A 22,542-nucleotide genomic window follows, 5' to 3' on the forward strand; every position below is an offset into this window, starting at 1 on the left:
AGGATTTTTTTAGAATGAATAAGGTGTTTGGGGTCGGGATTGTGGTGTTTGTTGAGGGCGTGAGGCGCGGTGATTAGGTTCGCCATGGGGTACCGTGAGGAAGATCGTCGGCGCCGGTACTTGTGGTGGTGTCGGTGTAGATAATGGTGGCAGGTGGTAGGTAATGGTGGTGGAGGTGGTGGATGTTGGCTTTTAATTCCCTTTCCCTCTAATTGTCAACCAAACACCCAAGTATAATATGGGCGATCCCATTCATTTCCCTCTATTACCCTTTCTTGATTTCATTCTCTTACCCTTTCCCGTACCAAACGCCCCACTATTGAAATAAAAATGAAAAAAAATTGAAATAAAACTTGGAGAGATTGAAAGATTCCGTACTACATTACAATATTCATAGAGGGTTTTGTTAAGATAAGTTGTAATTAAAATGTTGTCATTAATTATTTTTACATCCCCCTTGTACTAAAAAAAAAAAAAAAAGATCTCTAATATTTTCCCGCCTAAATGAAAACTATTATATAATTGGGCTTCATTATGTCATATCTAAAATTGGGTCATATTGTTTAATTTCATATGCAGAGTACTATATATATAATTCTAGCCCATTTAAAAGAGGTAATATTTTTCAATTTGATTAGACATATTAATAGAATACTAATTTAGATCCTCTGCAATACACGCACGGACTGCGGTACTTAAAATTTAATGTTTTTATAAAGTTACTTATATAATATTGGTACCTTTTAATTGTTTACATTTCTCATCAATGTATTTTGCTTTGATAAATAAAATCTGGAACTGAAAATTAGTTATAATAGAATATTAAGTAATGAGTTGAAATATATTTTTAACGAAAATATTTTTATAGCATAAAGCTAATGATTTTCCATTTAAATATATTTTTTTTTCAATTTGTCTTTGTTCACGAAACTAATAACAACGATTTACAGTTTTGTTTTTATATGGAGTATGAGTCAACTCATCATCTAATAATAACGTCAGTAAAAGATTTAGCATTTTATAGTTTTATATCATTTTTATTTTATTTTAATTAAAATACTATTGTTTATAATTTAGTGAAAATAATATAATTTGATGAAAATATTAATTTTAATGAAAATATAATAGATGAATTAAATTTTAATCATTACTTTCCTTATTTATTAAATGAACATAATTATCATTACTGATGAGGCATATTCTGCACCCGCTGACCGAGTCAACATATTGAGCAAGGTCAAAGATATCCACAAGCAAGTCAACGACCGCTGACTGTCGGCTGTCTCTTGGGTCCCTTTGGGATGGGCACACATCCGCGAACTCATATCCAAGACCCTCGGCGGCGAGTCAACAGGCCCGCGGCTGCCATGGGTCCCTCGGCCGAGGGTAGATCAGTCTTTCCACCTGCTAGCCACTTGGCCACTTGGCCACTACGTAACAAAAGGTGAAAGTCTATAAATACTCCTCAACTCTCATTGAGGAAAGGATCCACAATTTAACCTAAACACCTCATAATCTGGTAATATCTTCCTTATCTCTCTACAATATATACTTCGCAAAGTAACACATAACTTGATCCTCTTAAGTTTACTGACTTGAGCGTCGGAGTGAGTTCGCTCGGTCCAAAGCCGAGCCCTCAGTTTGTTCATTGTTTCAGGAGACCGAAAGGAGGATTCAACCAAAGACGTCATTCTACAAGCACGGGTGGTAACAAATAACTGCTCTGGAATTACACCCGGAACAATTACTTTCCTTTTTTGAAAGTCGGAGAGGAAGCCCTTCCCGCCACGGGGAGAGGAGCCGGACTAGGGATGCGAGGAGCCGATCGCCGCGTGTCGTTCGACACGTGGTCAGACAGCCCCTCAGCGCCTACGTCCTAGAGACCCCGGTGCCGACTTCAAGTTGCCACCCATAGCATACAAAGGAGAAGGCGACCCAACCGACCACGCCGAGGCTTTCGAGTCTTACATGTCGGTATGGGAGCAACCCGATGAGGTTTGGTGCCGAGTCTTCCCAACGACACTGCATGGGATGGCACAAAGTTGGTACAAGAGGCTACCCGATGGGTCGGTATACTGTTACGCCGACCTAAGGGACATATTTTTAGCCCAATATTCTTGCAATAAGAGGAGGGCCGTCGAGACATCGGACCTCCTGACTATCAGGCAGGAGGGAGGCAAGTCTCTCCGAAGTTATGTGAAGAGGTTCGACGCCAAGGTTAAGCAGATTCGTGAGTGCAGCAATCGGCGGCCTTCGACGATGAAAGGCCTCCCGAGAGGAGACTTAAAAATGAGCTCATCAAGTGCGGCGGCCTGAACCTAGACTCCGCCTTGGGAAGATGGCCGATCAAGCCATTAAGGTGGAGGACTACCACAAGACTGGGTAGGTCCGGCGAGGCCGGGCACTCATAGAGTAAGAGCGCGGGAGGACAACCGGATGAGAGACGCCGTGACAATAATAGGTCACGGTCTGACAGGTCCGCCAGGAAACAGAACTCGGTAGGCGCCGGGGGGAGTTCGGGAACGTACTACCAGAAGCGGTACAATGATCACACCCTCCCTGGTCGTGTCTGCCGTCGAGGTCTTCGCCCTGAGCAAGAACGAGGGTTAGAAGTGGGAAAGACCTCCCAAGCCGAGGAGTGACGGTGACACGAGCCAGTACTGTGAGTACCACGGCCACACCGGTCACCTTATCGACAAGCTCGCAGCATCTCGAAGAATGCCATTGAAGAGCGATCCGGAAGGGGAGCCTCGGCAAGTATGTTGCCAAAGGCCAAAAGACTGATGCCGGCGATTCAAATAAGAAATCCGTCTTTGAACGGATAGGAGTGATCCATGTTGTCATCGGGGGCAACGAGAACGGTGGGTCCGCTCATGGCACAAACGGCACCTGAACGAGCTGTATCAGGCCATCAACTTTGTGCCCAAAACAGCGATCCCCGCTTCCAACGTCCCCGATATGACTATTGGGAAGAAGGACTACGAGGGAGTCATCTCCCCTCACAGCGACCCACTCGTAGTCCACTTGGACATATCCAACCACCTAGTCAAGAGGTGCCTGATTGACACAGGCGCCTACACGAACATCATGTTCAGGGAGTGCTTTCTCAACCTCGTTCTGAAGGTTGAAGACTTGAGCCCCTGCACCAATCCGCTATACAGTTTCTCCGGGGCCGGCCTGGTACCCCTGGGGTCGATCAGGCTGCCAGTGATGTTCGACGAGGGGGATGCGGCTAAGAATATCCTAGCTGAGTTCGTGGTCATTGACGGCTCGTCCGCCTACAACGTTCTCATAGGCCGAGTCACTCTGAGCGAGGCCGATGCAGTAATGTCCATCCGGGCCCTGACACTGATATATGTCTCGGACCGGGGGGAAGCGCACAAGCTCGTCTCAAAGGACGAGAAGGACGAGGTGGTCAACGTCCGGATATCCGCGCGAAGGGTGCAACATGCAATCCCTCAAAGTGGCAAAGAAGTCAGAGAAGGGGAAGAGCACATCCTTGCAACAGGAGGGCGACCTCATGGATTCAACTGTCGGCATGATCGAGGGAGCCGAGACTGACAGACATGGAGGGTGTGCCTTTGATGAGCCATTGGAACACTGACAATCTCAGGAAATACTTTGTATAGCGGCGGAGGTGCCCAAGACAACTGTGGGCACCCCGACGCATGTTTATATCTAATGAAGAATCGTCCAAGTTTTCCATCAAAGTGTTCATTTCCCCCCGGCAGTCACTATCAAGAAGTAGACGCCACGGCAGTCACCCCAAGAGGTAGACGCCACGGCAGTCACTATCAAGAAGTAGACGCCACGGCAGTCACCCCAAAAGGTAGACGCCACGGCAGTCACTACCAAGAAGTAGACGCCACTAGCGATCACCCCAAGAGGTAGACGCCACGGCGATCACCCCAAGAGGTAGACGCCACGGCGATCACTACCAGCGGAGTTGACAGATCTGAAACAGAACCCCTAGTCGCCTCGGCCAACCGAAGGCCTGGCAGGGGACACAACGGTCGATACGCTAACATGTTTAAAAAACGTTAAACACAGTTGAGATACGCATTCTAAACAGCCTCAGCCAGGCCGAGGTGGAAACAAAAGAAGCGCTCAATTAATAACGTAAGAAGACAACTCAGACGAAGACAAGAAAAGACCTCGGCCAAGCCAGAGGCAAAATAAGCAAACTCTTATTAAAAATGATAACGGGTTACAAGTGAGGAGAATACAGACGACGGCCGTCCCCATAGGGATAAGCCAAAACACAACCTACCAAAGTTGTACAAAATACAAGGAAAAGAAAAGCAAAAGGTTACAGACATATCATTTGAAGCGCCAAAAGATGGCAGGGAGGAAAGGCTTAATAATTGGCCCCCGAACAGCTGAAGCTATCCGAGACGTCGGGTGAGTCTGGTGACGACCGCCCGTCTCCCTATGCCTGTTGCTTGCCGTCAGCAGCGTTAGCCGCATCGTCTTTGGTGGGCGACCCAGAAGCTGTCTTGGCAGTCTCAGCTTTCTCAGCAACCTCAGCTGCCTTCATCCTCTCGGCTTCCTCCTTGGCCGCCTTAGTCTTCTCAGCAAGGGCTGCCTTCTCCGCGGCCACCTCTTCCTCCTTTTTCACCCTTACCTCCTCCTTGGCCTTCTCCTCCGCGGCCTTCTCCTTAGCTTCGAGCTTGTCATCAAACAGCTCGTCAAATTTGTCCCACGGAAAGGAGCCGTCAAGAGGAAAGAGCTCCCCAATCACTTCCCTGGCGGCTTCCTCGGCCAAGTTCCGGTATTGGGCGCACATGTTAGGGAGGATAACGGTTTGGAGCGTCTCAATGTCCTCCTCCCTTTGGGCGATGATAGCATCCTTGTTCCGAACCACCTTCCCCTGGGCACGAAACATGCCCCTCCATTCGTCCTCTCGCTTAGCATAAAGGTCGGCGTGCTTACGAACGAGGTCACGCCCCTCCGGCCTTAGCAGCGGCTTTTAGCCAGCCGCCGCAGCCTCGGCCTTGGCTCTCTCAAAGAAGGACCTCCTTTTCAGCGTCCTCCCCGAGTTTTCTCTCGAACGGACGCCTCCTCGGCCTCGGCCTTGACCCTCTCGGCTTCCTTGTTTCGGCGTCGAGTTCGAGCCTGAGCCGCTCGAGCTGTGGGGCAGCTTCAGCAATGGCCTTCTCTTGCTCCACAATAAGAGCACCGGCCGTATCAACCCACTTCGACAGCAACCTGGCCAAACTTAGGCCCTCCGACTTAATCTGTAAGGGGTAGGCTGAGGGTAGGAGGTGACAACGGTGGCATCTTGACCACTCGCCGGCCAGCATAGTTTTCTTCTCAAAGACACGCCGTTCAATAGTGTGACCGGTAGACGGCAGCGGTTGATCTACAAAAATTCAATTAAAGCATCCGTGTCAACATACATGGACATACCGAGAGCTGTCATCGGGAACGCCTAATGAACCGAAGCTAAGTCCGAGCCACAAGATAGATCGTACCATGCTTGGCCTTCTTGCTCGGAGGACGCATTTGCGGCAGTAGATGCGATAGAGCGATAGAGCGCGTAGTGCTCAGCAGTAGCAGCGGAAGCATTAGCGGCAGGGGTAGGCTCTTTCCTCTTACGGACAAGGGGAGATCCCTCCGCATCGGAGTCCCCCCATTGGTAATGTCAACGATCACCACCGTCTCCTTCTGGACTGAAGGGATGGGAGGTGGAAGCGATGTCGACGCCGTCGCCGCCGAAGACTTTGTTTTCGCGTTCGGCGCGCGGCATGTTACTAGCAACCTTCGCCTGGGCCGCCTCCACATTCAAGCCTTTCAGCTGCTGATCCATGAGATCATTCGGCGACGTTCTGCGATCACGGGCTAGAGCCTTAGGATGCAAATCAGCAACGGTCTTGTCCTTGGCAAGCCCCATTCTCCGGAGGATATCCTCGAGGCAGTCCGGTCCAAAGTGGTGCAAAGGAAACAAAGCAAGAATTAAGTAGAAGAAATAAATCGAAGTTCAAGAAACAGAAACATTGAGAGCAGAGATGTGCCTCACACCGACCCCACTCACCTGTGCTAGGGCGGTATGAGGCCGACATGGCAGAAAGACTCATCCGAAGAATGATCGTGTCGGGGAATCCATCTCTTGGCACCCCATTCTTCTCCGCCTAAAAAGCCTCATCGCTGACTTCTCATCCGCATTAAGAGGGACCTTCTCAAGGCGTCCATCTTAAGCTTATTCGGGTGACCCATTTGTCATGCTCCGCCTTAGTCTCGCACCGCAAATTAACTTGGTCTTTGGAAGGACCGAGGCAATGAGTAGTCATCCAAGCACCTCAACGTACACCCACCGATCTTTCGGTCCTTGCAGGAGGAAAGCTTATCAACGGAGACGTAACCCGGCTCCATTTGCACGCTGTACCGTCCGACGCGACCAGGAAACGACGGCCGAAGGTGGTGAAGCCGACGGAATAAATTAACCGTTGGGACCTCCCCCTTGAAGAGACAGATCCAGACAAAGCCGACTATGGTCCTAATAGCCAACGGGTGCAGTTGGGCCACGGCGACGTTCATGGCTCTAATGATGGCCATAACGTATTCATTCAGCGGAAACCGGAGCCCGTACTCCAGGTGCCGGATGTATACGCCGGTGCAACCCGGGGGAGGGCAACAGACGGCCTGTCCCTCCTCAGGGATAACAATTTTGTACCCCCTGCCGAAATAGAAATGGCCCTCGAAAAGTGTTTCGCCGGAACAAGGCGGCGAACTTATGGGTCCAAGCTCGGTCGGGCGGAGACCTTACGGCGTCGCCGTGATCCATGATGTACTGCCTCCCCTCATTAGGACGAGCCCTCTCAGCATAATCATCGTCATCATCAACATCATCATCATCCTCCCAACCCTCCAGAGCTTTCGGATCAACTTCGGGAGAAGGAGACCTAGGGCCCCCAGACCTTATCGGGATGGCGTCTAGTATCTCCTCCTCATCAAAACGCGACGGGAACCCCCGCGCACGGTTACTAGGTCCAGCATCGCAGAAGACATGGTAGCAACAATTACTTAACAAAATAAGAGATTGAGAAAAATTTGTTTGTTTACCTTGAAGAAAAGCACTAGCCAAGTAACGACTACGAAGATTAGAGAGAAAGAAGCCCTTGAAAGTTTAGAGAGAAGAAAATTTTAGAGAAAATGAAATTGGTGGCCAATTTCGGGACTAACTTGCCCTATTTATAGGGAAAGCCCATGAAGAAGGACCAATCAGGGCATGACCCATGAAACGTCGCCAATCGACAGACACGTGTCGGACATGCAACCACGGAATGTCAATCGTTGCAACAAATCGAACGTCAATCAATGCAACATGACCAAGCGTCTTCAACACGCCCCTTCATATCTCTGCCTATTCATCTTCCTCAACAAATTCCTAAGTATCCATTCTCCGGCCACATGATTAACCAAGCTAGGTAGCACGGCACGGGGCAATCGAAAAACAACCGGCACTCTCAACCCCTGGTCTCGGCCGGCGTCACTCTCTTTTCCACATCGGATGCCCTTTACACATCCATGTGGAGGGGGATATGGTACGGCCTAAGCAGAACCAAGCCGAGGTAGAAGAGAGGCGGGCGAAATTTTTACTTGCGCAGAATATACGCTCAACATACATCGGAGCCCATACCACGGCATAGACTACGCTGGGGGCAAATTGATGGGGCATATTCTGCACCCGCTGACCGAGTCAACATATTGAGCAAGGTCAAAGATATCCACAAGCAAGTCAACGGCTTAGACAGCCTAACCGACGCAGACTGTCCGGCTGTCTCTTGGGTCCCTTGGGACAACTAGCGGCCGGGGCACACATCCGCGAACTCATATCCAAGACCCCTCGGCGAGTCAACGGGGCCCGCCGGCCTGCCATGGGTCCCTCGGCCGAGGGTAGATCAGTCTTTCCACCTGCTAGCCACTTGGCCACTACGTGACAAAAGGTGAAAGTCTATAAATACTCCTCAACTCTCATTGAGGAAAGGATCCACAATTTAACCTAAACACCTCATAATCTGGTAATATCTTCCTTATCTCTCTACAATATATAATTCGCCAAGTAACACATAACTTGATCCTCTTAAGTTTACTGACTTGAGCGTCGGAGTGAGTTCGCACGGTCCAAAACCGAGCCCTCAGTTTGTTCATTGTTTCAGGAGACCGAAAGGAGGATTCAACCAAAGACGTCATTCTACAAGCACGGGTGGTAACAAATAACTGCTCTGGAATTACACCCGGAACAATTACTTTCCTTTTTTGAAAATATGCTTTTTTGTTTTGTTTTAGTAAATAGGGGATTCTTATTTTGTTACATAAATGAAATTGTATTTATTATAAGCATGACGTGAAAGCAGTATTTTACTATTATTATTTTTTAAAACTAAACTTGATTGCTACAATAATTACATAACGGTTATATTACGCCTTTAGCGGACATAATGATATAATAATAATAATAATATTTTTTTAAAACAAAGTTAACAAAATAGTTTGAGTAAAACCGGCAATCTTTTACGGATTAAAAGTGTTGAACCTACTCTTTTTTACCTTTTAATACAAAACATTACTAATTTAAATTTTATAATTAAATGTCAACTGGAGTTAAATAATATTAATATAATTATTATTTTCTCTAATATGCATATCTAAAAAACCACGCATTCGCGCGAGATCTATCCTAATTTAATTAATAAATATACTATTTATAAATTTTGTATTATTAAGAGTATTAGATTATTATTTTGAGTCATTTATTACTGAACTAGTTTTATAACCCGTGAATTACGGATCTATTTAGATTTATTTTTCTTTTGTTATCATATATAATTTCATATAGGATATATGCTAGTTTGTGTAAGTCAAGCTCAAAAGACTTGATCTTCTATTTAAGACACTATATCTCACGTCATAGACTGACACAAAAGAGTGACAAGGCACACAAATAGGATTATACATCCAGTTGTACCATAAGCATGGTACAACCAAGTATAAGAATTCGAGCTTACGTGTATTCTTTCTGAGCTAATTTAAATTTCATGTTTTTAATGTGTAAATGAATGAACTCAATACTTTCTAATAAACTCATATTCTTTAATATAAAGCTCGGATACTTTGACACAAAGCTCAGGTTCTACACCGTACAACATATACAACTGGTTGTATAGTCCATGAATTGGACAAGGCATATCTAAAGCCCACGTTTATATAGAATATTCAAAAATGTTAGGCCCAATTTATAAGTTATAATTTGAGCGGGAAAATCTCTAGATTCACATGTTTTTTTAGTAGATAGGGGATTCGTTTTTTGTATTTTTTGATAAATAAATTATGGAATTTGACCTATATGGGGTCTATAAAAAAAATATTTTAGGAGTCTGCTATTTTTTAAGAGGTTTAATTTAGAAAAGATATTTAGAAATTGAATATTGAGAAAAATTCGCATATTTGATTGAATATATTGAATTTGTGTATACCGATTTATATTGTGACACCCCCATACTCCAAGTGTCTTCCCATAACCACTCAGGTATAGAAACGTCACCATCTCGGTTACCCGAGGCAATGATATCAAAAGACAATAAAGAAACGTACTTTAAAAGTAAATATAGTTTAAGTGATTACATGTTCAAAACCAAAACTGATAAAAGGAAATACAAGTTCTCAAAACTATCTACTATCAAAAATACTATAAAGTGTCAGACACAGCGAAAAACTTCTAAACTGCAACGTAGCGATATCCAACTTTAATTATATGAGTTTGGGTTGATTTGTGTGGTCCAACTTGAATTCAATGATATGGTTGGGAACGTCACCATCTCGGTTTTCTTCTCTATTTCTTTTTTTGGGTTGATTTGTGTGGTTCAAATTAAATTGCATGTGAGATAGTGTGTTTTGTGTGGTAAGAATGTGTTGGGGATTAGTCCAAGCAAAAGGAGACAGGGAGCACGGAGGGAGAGGGACGAAGGGTGATGAGAAACATGATCGGACGTAGGGGGATTGATTAGTAACGTCCCCAATCCATATAGACTCTTCCTTTCTCGTATTTTCCTTTACGGAGGCACTAGTATTTTATTTTATTTTATTTTATTTTCAATTTCATCTCCCTTCTTGACTGACTCCTTCATTCATCTCATTTCATACCTCACCAAATTTTGACTAAACCCTAGGTATTTCTACTTCCCTTCCTTTCTCTCTCTTTAATTTTTTGATTATTATTCTTTTTATCTATTTTTATCATTATTCTCGAATGAAATTAAAATTCATCATCGTCTTGGTAGATTATAATTGTAACAATTATAATCATAATCAAAATCATCACCGCCTTCCGTAAAACACATAAATCAATGTCAGCAATTGATTCATCATCGACAACCAACAACAACAATCACAGCAACTTTGATAATCGTTGTAGCCTTCCGACGAAGCGCAAACTGGAGGACTGCGACAACTTGACGTGTTACGCCGGAGATGACGACTCCACCGCCACCTCTTCTTTCTCAAGGCACCGCAAGAACCTCAATTCCAATTCCAAAGGAGGAGGTAACTTGGAGCATCGTCTGCTACGAGGAGAATCAAGCCAAGCCACCCTCAGATGCGATGCCAATTTACAGTTCTTCGTACGCCTTCTTTCCGGTGGTAAAACCCTCGTCTTGCGGGCTAGTATGGGTGATACTGTTGAGATTCTTCACAGGAAGATTGAGATGATGACTGGAATACCCATGCCCGAACAGAGGTTGATCTACATGGGTAAGCAACTTCAGTTGGACCATTCTCTCCACTCTTCTGGTATCCGTAACGATGCTTGTTTACACCTTGTCGCCCGCCTTCGCAGCACCGATCATCCCAGGGCTTGGCGACTCATTTCTGATATGGTTCATCTTATTTGTACTCTCTCTAGAAATGATTCCCCCTTTTTTGACTCCAGAATTATTAAAGTTAAACTTGAACAGTTCATGGCCCTCCCTTTAGATAAACAAACCGGCTTTGAAAATTCTCATTTTAAGACCGATTACTATAAGATTTTCTTGGACGCCCGTGCCCCTCAGGCCTTGGTTATGCTCTATAGGTCTCCCCACAAACGTAATCAAGACTGTGCAGATGAGTGCATTAGGTGCTTTGTCAGCTTCGTCAAGGATTTGGGAGGTACTGTCACCGAGACCGCTTATTGTGCTAAGATGGTTTTGGAGTTTTGCTCCCTCCTTAAGATGTATGCGCCTTTTGATGATGTTTTATATGCCCACTGCCGGAGTGCTCTCGGAATGATGCTCGACAAGGTCGAGATGGTCAGCAGGCCTAAGGAGTATTCTTGGATGGCAAATGGAGAGATCACCTTTATCTCTGTCCAAGACCTGTTTCCGTACTTGAATGAATTGGGCCAGAGGCTGCTCAAGGACTTGATGCTCAGTGCCGAGACCAGTACAGGCAGCGGGCCTTCTCTCAGGGATGTCTGTGATTTTTCTGCATTTCTGCAGCCTGTGCTGAGTTTCATTGGAAGGGAACTTTCTGTGATACAGGCTTCTTGCAACTTTGAATGGCAGGGAAATGCTAACCTTTTAGGTGACGAGGCTGCTTGTCTCTTCCATCTTTTCGATGAAATGCTCACTTTGATTGACAAATGTCTGGGAAAAGTGGGGGATTATCTAGCTCTGAAGAGGAAAAAGCATGATGAAGTTTATCAAAATGGATGGTCTCACTATCTTGCAATTCTCAAGGATTTGGGTAGCATTGCGCTTCTTTATCCGGACTCTGAGGACAGGTTTTGGACTATGTTGAGAAAACATAAGGTAGTGGTGCGCGCTCTTGTTGTTCTGTGTGCCTCACGGGTTAATGATCATAGTTGGCTTCTCAAGGAGAAGGATGTCCTTGACTTTGAGTCCAGGCGGCATTTAGCAATGTTGATGTTCCCAGAGGTGAGAGAAGATTATGAGGAGTTACATGAGATGTTAATAGACAGGTCTCAGTTGCTAGCTGAATCTTTTGAGTATATATCTAGTGCAGAGCCATCATCTTTACATGCCGGTCTCTTTATGGAATTCAAAAACGAAGAAGCTACAGGCCCGGGTGTATTAAGAGAGTGGTTTTGTATGGTGTGCCAAGCAATTTTTGATCCTCAGAATGCCCTTTTTGTCGCCTGCCCCTTGGATCGACGAAGGTTCTATCCTAATCCAGGCAAGTACATTTTTGTATTTTACCGTTTTTTGTTTTCAATTCCAACCTGCTTCATGTCGTATTACTCTGATCCCCAACCCCCACCCTCCAAAACACACTAGGAGAGTAAAGTTATAACATCATGGCTTATATTTGGTTAATATTAGGCGACATGAGTGATCATAGGCCATACAGATGGAAACTAGACTCAAATGATTTATAAAAGCAAGTCGTAATAAGTCGTGCCAATCTCTGAGCCACCACGTCCTAGAATGCTAGTGTTCCATGATAGCGATCCAAGACCTAATTTAATAGTATCATTCTCGTAGGCTAGATCCTTTTAATTGTAATTTTTCTAATAGCTATGAAAGGCTGGAGTGAAAACAACTGAACCTTGATTCCATAAGGTAATTCAGGTAACAGTCTTAAGGAACTTTTGCTTGAAATAAGCTATATAAATAGAGAGGTTTTAAATAAAAGAGATGGAGAAAGGGGAAACAAGAAGAAAGAGAGGTCCAACATAGGAAAAAAGCTGCTAAAAAACACGAGGAAAAAGGCTAGTGATAAACATGAAGTGGATAACTGAGACAGAGAGTGAGAGGAACAACAAGATATATATGAGGATAAACCAAAAATAAGAAAAAGAAAAGTAAGAGTAAAGATAAGGCGAAAATGGTGAAAGGGAGGAAGAGAACTCAAGAAGTGGAACGCAAACCCAATGTTGTATGCATAAATAGTTAGGTAAGTAAACTCTGCTATATACAAACTGTACAACAGCAGTAACGACATTGACTGGGTATCTCAGAGGTTCATGTATATGGTAGGATAAGTTGGTTTGGCTTATGTAGCCTTAGTGCCTTACCCATGTGTTTTAAACATGGACACATTGTTCCTGTGGAGGTTTTGTTCATTTTGGCATAGCATTGAGCAATCATTATCCATCAATTGTTCCCGTGATATAAAGTTCTAACTGCTTGAACCTGCTCATGCATTTTTATATTTTTATATGCTACTAGTTTTTTAGGCCCGGCGTTGCCCGGGCATAGCTTCGTGAAATAATTCTATGTAAAGTTTTTTCCAAGGCAATTCTACTCTATTTCTAATATAGCAAAATATGTTGGTTACAAATGACTTAGAAATAGACGTTTATACCATGATTGCTTAAAAAAAAAACTAAAATGAATTTAAAAAGAGTATCAAATAGTCATTTCAAAATTCAGTTTTCAAACATTGAAAGTAAAAATAAAAAAATAAAAGATAACTCTAATTTATTAAAATGTAAAAGATAAGAGGTCGACACTTAAATTATTCTTTACATCCATTGGCATCTTTGGTATGCTCCTGACAGATCTAGTCATCTTTATTTAATAAAATTGACACTTGATATATATGCTCCGAAATGTTTGAAAAGGGTAATTTTCATGATAGATGTCAAATTAACGACGAAGGGGGAGTGACCAAGTAGGAATGAAGTCTTTCAAAGCTAAATAGGTAGGCAACTTCAATATTAAGTGGACATTAGTAACAAAGCCTTCAATATTAAGTGGACATTAGTAACAAAGCATACAAGGGGGAGTGACCAAGTAGGAATGAAGTATTTCAAAGCTAAATAGGTAGGCAACTTCAATATTAAGTGGACATTAGTAACAAAGCCTTCAATATTAAGTGGACATTAGTAACAAAGCATACAAAGGGTAAAATTGCAATAGAGAAATTACGCAAAAGTCAAGCAAATCTTGACTACTATTCTCTCTTTTATAAGGCAAAGCGTCTTGCTTGTGACGAACACTATCCGTCACAAGCTGAAGACGGATAGTGCTCCTCTCACAATAAGGCAAGTGGGAGGGCAAGTGGGGGGAAATGGAGCACCCCATGGATAGTGCCACTTACATATTGTGAGAGGGGCACTATCCGTCTTCAGCTTGTGACGGATAGTGCCCGTCTTCAATGAGAATTTGTGTTTATAAGGAGTGAAAATAAACACATTAACTGAAATCCCAAATATATGAACACATAATTGATATTCCTAGTTCATTAGTTAAAGAAACTATTAGCAATTTACTATACTTCTATAGAAGAAGTTCATAATATTAAAATAAATTACCTTTTCAAGCCAACATAAAGCATAGCTAAATCATTTATGATTTGGAGTTTTAGTTTTGGGTCGAATGCATTGCTGTCACTAAAAAGGCAAGGACGGTCCCCTAAAGTTATCTGTCAAGATTATTTGGAAAAGAGGTTTATGAATTAGGATGTACCTAAATGGGGTTGGTTTGATATTTGCTCATAGCTTAAGGGCAAAACTGGAGTGAGTAAAGTTACGCAAAGGTCGGATGAAAGTTGACTGCTATGCTCCTTTTTTATATAGGTAATAGATTATCTAGCTGGATATTGTTGATTAACTAACACATGTTGTATTGTTGTATAGAAAACTGCCTCACTTCAGTGAGAATTTTCTTTATGATCCTCGAATGGCTTTTTATATTTTACATTTTTTGTCAACCATGGTTTTACCTTTACATGCTCTAAATCATGCATTAAATCCACTTTGCAGCATCTAAGGTCGATCCTCTCCACATTCGATACTTCCGCTTCGCAGGTAGGGTAATTGCATTGGCCTTAATGCACAAGATTCAAGTTGGAGTTGTTCTCGATCGTGTTTTTTTCTTACAATTAGCTGGAAGATGTGTCTCTGTTGAAGATATAAAAAATGCAGATCCATGCCTCTATAATAGCTGCAAACAAATATTAGAGATGGATCCTGAATTTGTGGATTCTGATGGATTGGGGCTGACATTTGTTACTGAAGTTGAAGAGCTTGGATCTAGGAAGGTCGTGGAGCTTTGTTGTGGTGGGAAAAGCATTGTTTTGAACAGCAAGAATAGGAAAGAATATGTTTACCTAATTGTTCAGCAACATTTTGTTACGTCTATCTCCGAACAAGTGTCTTCTTTTGCTCAAGGTTTTGCTGACATCCTTAGTGACGGCAATCTCCGAACAACCTTCTTTGCGAGCCTAGAGCTGGAAGAGCTTGATTGGATGTTGCATGGTAGTGAAAGTGAGGAGATCTCGGTTGAAGATTGGAAGGCACATACCGAGTACAATGGCTACAAAAAAGCTGACCCTCAGATAGTTTGGTTTTGGGAGGTACGTAGAATCTACAAATTTTTATTTGTTCCTTAAGTGAAGTTTCCATCACGTTGATACATTCTGTCTCATATTATCAATTCTGTCATAATGGAACGTTCCTGTAATTTTTGTGTGTGCATATTCCGCTTGTCCCCCAGCTAATCTATATACACAAATAGGCTGGGTCCCTGCTATTCACAAATTGGCTGGGTACCTGCTATGCATTAGCTGGTATAGTTTCCTTTGTAGGGTGCTTGTGGAGTTGTGGATCTATATTCGTGATGGACAATTAATTTTGAAGCCTGTCCAAACTAAGCCTGTCCAAATTTTGAGGTTTCCTCAGTTACACGTATTTTCTAATTCGAAGTTCCCGAACATGCCATAAGATATTTTGAGAAACATTACAATCAAATGGAACACAAAAAACGTGCTATCCAAAATAACATTCATGCACTTTTTCACATAATTTTTAGTTAAGTCGCCCGTGTTAAAATCATTATTACTACTCCCTCCGTACCACACCAAAGGTAACGTAGGGAAAAATGGAGTATATTTAAGAAAAGGTGGAAAAAGCAAGGGTAAAGAGGGAAAAAATAGGTGGGGTATGTAATTGTGGGTTGATAGGTGGGGTATGTAATGACATTTTGTGTAAATATCAAATGAGTACAAGGATAACTTAGTAATTTTGTGGGCCAAATAAGGAATATTACCTTTGGTGTGGTACGTCCGTTTATAGTAAGTGTTAACTTTGGTGTGGTACGGAGGGAGTATATGGTAGTTAGACTAATATAAAATGGTGACTTGGTGAACAATATGATTAGCCAATATCTTACTTTCTCTCCTCTCATCATCTACTCAACCCCCGGTCCCCCCAACCTCACCTAGCCATCCTCTCCTCAATCGTACTATGAATTCCATGTCCAAGGGGTCCACTATCGCAGCCCCAACTTTCTGGCCCCCAACCTGAAACAGTCCTCCCATCCCCATTGGATCTCAGGACCCTTACACCCGGTTTCATTCTCACACAACCTACACCTCACCCCCACAAGCGCCCTCGCAGACCCACTCAACCAATCACAATCCCCACTCTAACCACCTCTTTCAGCTTTATATTGTACCAATTGGTGGAGGTGCAATGCTATAATATGGCGTGGTGGGTCTAAGATGGGTATTGAGAGACCGTGAGAGCGCTCAGGGCCTAGGGCCTTGGATTATTCCCGAGGGACAAATTCTTCGAGACTTTGAAACCTCGGGGGTGATGAAGGTTTATTCATAGGACTTCCCTTTGATGTTTTGTGGCTCTTGTAGCTTTATCTGGCCCTCCTATGGTAATTGGTAGATAATAATTGTAAGTTGATGGATAATCCATAACTATGATGGCAGATGATGTTACCGAGACTCGTATAAAAGTGTTGGACACGAGTCCGTGTTCAAGTATTGGACTTGGGTATTTTTATTAAAATAATGTACATTTTGGCTTAAAATGAGGTGTCCCGAGTTTGGAGTAACATAGGATGTATGTAAAGTGCTACAGGGTTTTATGCGATAAAGATAGGGTTTTATGCGATAAAGATATACCCATAGATTAAAGGGAAAATTTTATCGCATGACGATTAGGCCTGCCTTACTTTACGGCTCCGAGTGTTGGGCCGTGAAACATTGTCACATTCAAAAGATGAGTGTGGCGGAGATGCGTATGTTGAGGTGGATGTGCGGCCATACAAGGAAAGATCGATTAAGGAATGAGGTGATTAGGGAAAAGGTGAAAGTGGCGCCAATAGAGGACAAGATGATGGAAAACTGACTAAGTTGGTTTGGCCATGTGAGAAGGAGACCTATGGACGCACTAGTTAGGAGGCTGGAGACCTCGGGAACACAAAAGGTTGCTAGGGGTAGACTGGTAGAGTGAGACCAAAACAGACATGGCTGTGAGTGTTAGAGCATGATATGAGATTTCTCGGGCTTCATGGGCTTCACGAGGGAATGGTGACGGAGTGGGCACAATGGAGGGAAATGATACATGTGGATTTTTAGTATTTGACGTTATTTGAAATATTTAATGTTTTTATTTATTTTTAAAAATATACTATTTGTTTTTTTGGATTTATCACCTTTTTACCAACAACTTTCTTATATATTAATACTTGGTTCACTATTAAGGTATTCCAGACCCTTAAGTTTTACTTCGGTTTTCAAAATCGTTTTAATCTTTATTTTCGATTTAAAGTCTAAGTTTTAATAAAAAAATCCGGACTCCGATTTTAAAACCTACTAGTATTGGTGCCCGGCTTCGCCCGGGCTATCTCTACTTACCATTAAATTTTTTTTTTCATAAAATAAAATTACTTAAAGTTGCATAACCCATAAATTTATCATTATTATATTTTTTTTATGACATACCCTAAAATTACGATGAAATAAATTTGGAGACAAATTAACTACTCCCCCTATTAATATTTTACTCTTATTAATGAAATAATAGTAATAAGTAATAACATTCCAGTACTTGCCCGTAATTATTGTTATTTTCACTACTCCCGCCGTAATTATTGTTACTGTTACTACTGCCGCATTAATATTGATAATTTCACTACTCCCGCCGTAATTATTTTTACTTTCACTATTGCCGCATTAATATTGATTATTTCATTACTCCCGTTGTTGTTTCTGCCACTTTCACTAATTTCGTTGATAATATTGTTACTTTTACTATTCAAATGAGTGATTACAATCATATAACTACATCCAATGTTACTACAATTCTTTTCTTTACTGACAAAATTACTTTTACTACTTAGACATGCAATTTTAAGAGGATTATATATTTATATAAATATATTACATATGTGCATTAAATCAAATCGAAAGAATTATGCAATATTATATATTATGGAATCTAACTTGAATTATTTATAACCTATTTATATTATATTTTTGTATGTTAAATAATTAACATCTCTATACATCTAATTAACTATAAAGTTTAATAAAATTGCATAGATTTTAAATTTAATATATAATTTTATGATGGTAATAATTAATACCGTAAGTGTGCATGTTTATACTAATTAATTATTTTATTTTAAGGAAATTGACCATCTTCTAGTCTTCTATAAATATTTAGAAAAATTACCAAACATCTTCTTTCTTTTAGTCTCCTTGAAATTAACCAACTTAATTAATTATTTTATTTTAAGAAAATTGATCGCCATCTTAATGAATTATTTTTATTTTAAGGAAATTGACCATGTTTTAGTCTCTTATAAATATTTAGGAAACTACCAAGCTTCTATATAATTTAATTTTAACCCAAACTATATAATATTTGCATTGAGATCCCTTAATCGGGTCCATCACACGGTGCTAGTGATTTAAAACTATAGTATAATTAATTTGTATAACTTTCTTTAATTACATTGAAGTCCCTTGGTTTCTGGATTTAATATATAGTATTGATTGATAAGTTTACCTGGCTTTTGTATTATGTTTCACTCCCCTTTTGTTTTTCACTTTTTCTTTTATGTATTTTTGCATTTTGAGGTGTGCGTTCACTCATGGACGGTTCTAAAGAATGATTCATGTCAGCCGACCCCAAATCATTTTGGGATTAAGGCTCTTATGTTGTTGTTGATTGCTTGTCCAAAACTATGATGGCTGTACTTTATCTTTGTCGTGACGGTGTCAGGTTTCTGTGTAACCTTTACTGTTTTGTTATCAATATGCTCAGAACTAATTTAGTGTCACTACAGGCGTCGGTGAAACCGCACTGTTTTGTTATGGTTCAGTATGCTCAGGACTATTTTACTTGTGTTGTAATCCATATCAGAAATTTCAGGAGTAGCTTTAGTTTTTCGAGCCACAACGGAAAATGTTTTACTAATATGGTTGTATTGGCTGTACCCTGGAACTTGGCTTAAACTTGATGTCAATTCTTTGCCAGGAAACTTGTAGATAGTAATGTATGTGGCCTGTTAGTCTAATTGTGATCTTTGGGATTGCAGGTTGTTGGACAGTTGAATGTGGAACAGAAAAAAACCCTACTCTTCTTTTGGACATCAGTTAAGTACCTTCCAGTTGAGGGGTTCCGTGGGCTGGCTTCGAAGTTGTTCATATACAAGTCTTTGGAGTCCCAGGACCGCTTGCCATCATCCCATACATGCTTTTACCGTCTTTGCATCCCACCTTATCCTACCAAAGCCATCATGCAAGACCGTCTCCAGGTCATAACCCAGGAGCATATTGGATGCAGCTTTGGAACATGGTGACACCAACTTATTCAATCTGGATCGTGATTTGCACATAAAAAAAGCCTCAGTTTAGAGTCTGTACAGAGTTCTTATTAGTGTAATTGGTGTAGGTTGGGAGCTCATGCCATAAAGAGGGTACTTGAAATGTCAGCTTGGAAGTCATTGTATATTCATTACCTGCGAACTATTTGTGTAGAGTTGAGGTTAGACAAGTAGTTCTTAAATGTTCCTGTGCTTTGCTTGTCAACCTTTTTGTACAGAAACTATGAATTGGATGCTTCCAGTCAGTTTGCCTTCTCGGAACTTATTAGGTTTGTATATGCTAGTTTTTGGACCCCATTTTTGCTTTTAGATTTTTTGGACCACAGCTCAGAGGGAGAGAATTCGGCTGTAAATTATTGCTTTTATGCGTTTGGACGTTGTAAAGCTATAATCGGATACTTTTGTTCCCAGGTTGTGATCTCCTGATAAAGGGTCTATAATTCAAAGGCTACACGGTATCCATTGTATTGTATCCGTCGTTGTATGATACAATGAGTGTACACCCTCTGCTCTTGACAGGAAGGTCATGCGTTAGATTCCTATCCATGAAAACAAAGTCCTGCCTTATGGCAAGTTTCCTTTTTTGGAGAGCGTCTTAGATGGGTAACTTCTAATGTTGATACACAACCTGGTTTCTACCTACAAGGCTACAAAGAACGTTCCTCGGATCAACTAATGCGGCCACACAAAATTTGAGGAGCAACAGAGGAAATTCGCGGGTGACGCTATGTGATTAACCAGCATTCGTCGAACCTCTATTAATCGTGAAAAATGGTTTAATACTCGTTATTTGTGTCTGAAATCGAATTGGTTAACTCGTGATTCGACCTCGGACACGTGGTTGAAAAGCCGGGAGAAAAAAAATGTGTTCCGGTATGACCTCCCGAACGACTCAAATTGAATCTAAGGAAAGATTAAGATCTTTTCCAAGGCCAAGGTCTTTACCAGGGTTAAGATCTTTCCCGGTCTCACCACCAGCCCCGGCTTCTTCTTTGTCAGCAACTCCTTCAACTGAATCTGGATGCTCGGGTTCATCTGGATGATCTGTTGGATGATCTGTAAATGCGTTAACTTACTCTTGTTCTGGATCTATATAAAGGGTTGATCGAGCTTTATAATTATAATAAGAATGAAAGCGCATCCTTCGCTTTCTCAACAAACGAAAAGCCACTCCCGGATGATCTGTTGGATGATATGTAAATGCGTTAACTTACTCTTGTTCCGCTCGTATTGTTACTCTTGTTCTGGATTTATATAAAGGGTTGATCGAGCTTTATAATTATAATAAGAATGAAAGCGCATCCTTCGCTTTCTCAACAAACGAAAAGCCACCCCCGGTTGCTCTTGTTTCAGATATCGAACCCTCTGTATATTTAAATTTTATTTACCCTTTACCATACCATTAATAAGATTAGAATCTCTAATTAAGGTTAAGGCGACTAAGATCAAAAGGTAACACACGCGTATCTACGTTCTCGGCCAGAAAAAATTATCCGGATGGGACTTAACCCAAAGAAAAAGAAAGATAGGAGAGGTAGGGTGTAATACATGATTTTCGGGATTTCAGGGTCCCGGAACAATATTATCCGGAAATCACCCAAAACATTACTCGGATCAGGTAATGCGGACACACAAAATTTGAGGAGCAGCGAAGGAAATTCGCGGGTGGCAATATGTGATAAACCAGCATTCGTCGAACCTGTGATAATCGTGAAAAATGGCTTAATACTCGTTATTTAGGCCTAAAATCAAATTGGTTAACTCCTGAAATGACCTGGGACACGTGGTTGAAAAGCTGGGAGAAAAATAAATGTGGTCCGCTACGACCTCCCGAACGGCTCAAATTGAAGTGTATAATTCACGATTTTCGGATTCCAGGGTTCCGGAATAAAATTCTTCGAAATCACACAAAACGTTCGTCGGATCAGGTAAAGCGGTCACACAAATATGAGGAGTAACAGAGGGAATTCGGGGGTGGCGGTATGTGATAAACCATCATTCGTCGAACCTCGGATAATCATGAAAATGGATTAAAAGTCGTTATTGGCGCCTCAAACCGAACTGGTTAGCTCCTGAAATGACCTCGGACACGTGGTTGAAAAGCTGGGAGAAAACGAAATGTGGTCCGGTACGACCTCCCGAACGACTCAAATTAAAGTGTATTATATTAATACACGATTTTCGGGATTCTAGGGTCCCGGAACAAAATTCTCCGGAAATCACACATAACGTTCTCGGATTAGGGAAAGCGGTCACACAAAATATGAGGAGTAACGGAGGGAATTCGGGGGTGGCGGTATGTGATAAATCATCATTCGTCGAGCCTCGGATAATCATGAAAAATGGATTGAAAGTCGTTATTTGGGCCTCAAATCGAATTGGTCAGCTCCTGAAATAACCTCGGACACGTGGTTGAAAAGCCGGAAGAAAACGAAATGTGGTCCGGTACGACCTTCCGAACGGTTGAAATTAAAGTGTATAATACATGATTTTCGGGAGTTCAGGGTCCCTGAACAAAATTCTCCGGAAATCACAAGAACGTTCCTCGGATCAGGTAATGCGGCCACACAAAATTTGAGGAGCAATGGAGGAAAATCGCAGGTAGCGGTATGTGATAAACCAACATTCGCCGAATCTCTAATACTCGTGAAAAATGGATTAATACTTGTCATTTGGGTCTGAAATCGAATTGGTTAACTACTGAAATGACCTGGGACACGTGGTTGAAAAGCCGGGAAAAATAGAAATGTGGCCCGGTACGACCTCCCAAATGGCTTAAATTAAAGTGTAATACACGAATTTCCAGATTCCAGGGTCCCGGAACAAAATTCTCCGAAATTTACAGAGCACGTTCCTCGAATCAGGCAAAGCGGTTAAACAAAATTTGAGGAGCAATGGAGTAAATTCGCGTGTGACGGTATGTGATAAACCAACATTTGTCGAACCTTTGATAATCGTGAAAAATGGATTAATA

At 41.9% G+C, this 22,542-nt stretch overlaps 1 protein-coding gene across 2 annotated transcripts; it reads left to right on the forward strand.

The window, feature by feature from the left end:
- The first annotated feature begins 9,901 nt into the window (after nt 1-9,901).
- On the forward strand, nt 9,902-19,865 carry LOC141593108 (E3 ubiquitin-protein ligase UPL5-like). 2 transcript variants are annotated; one of them, XM_074414064.1, is made up of 4 exons: nt 9,902-10,169; nt 10,415-12,171; nt 14,705-15,297; nt 19,281-19,865. In XM_074414064.1, the coding sequence occupies exons 2-4, from the start codon at nt 10,665-10,667 to the stop codon at nt 19,542-19,544; spliced, it is 2,364 nt and encodes a 787-aa protein (XP_074270165.1). In that variant the 5' UTR covers nt 9,902-10,169; nt 10,415-10,664; the 3' UTR covers nt 19,545-19,865. The 2 variants fall into 2 exon arrangements, with proteins under 2 accessions (XP_074270165.1, XP_074270164.1); XM_074414063.1 differs by having other exon boundaries at nt 9,902-12,171.
- Nucleotides 19,866-22,542: the final 2,677 nt, after the last annotated feature.

This window comes from Silene latifolia, chromosome 7 (genome assembly GCF_048544455.1).
Source record: "Silene latifolia isolate original U9 population chromosome 7, ASM4854445v1, whole genome shotgun sequence".
NCBI lineage: Eukaryota > Viridiplantae > Streptophyta > Magnoliopsida > Caryophyllales > Caryophyllaceae > Silene > Silene latifolia.

Bases quoted from the DNA above. Each gene is read 5' to 3' on its own strand.
- LOC141593108 (XM_074414063.1), top strand. From the start codon at position 10,347: ATGTCAGCAATTGATTCATCATCGACAACCAACAACAACAATCACAGC. The intron at 12,172-14,704 runs GCAAGTACATTT...TCCACTTTGCAG, and splicing joins AAGGTTCTATCCTAATCCAG to CATCTAAGGTCGATCCTCTC. The intron at 15,298-19,280 runs GTACGTAGAATC...TTGGGATTGCAG, and splicing joins AGATAGTTTGGTTTTGGGAG to GTTGTTGGACAGTTGAATGT.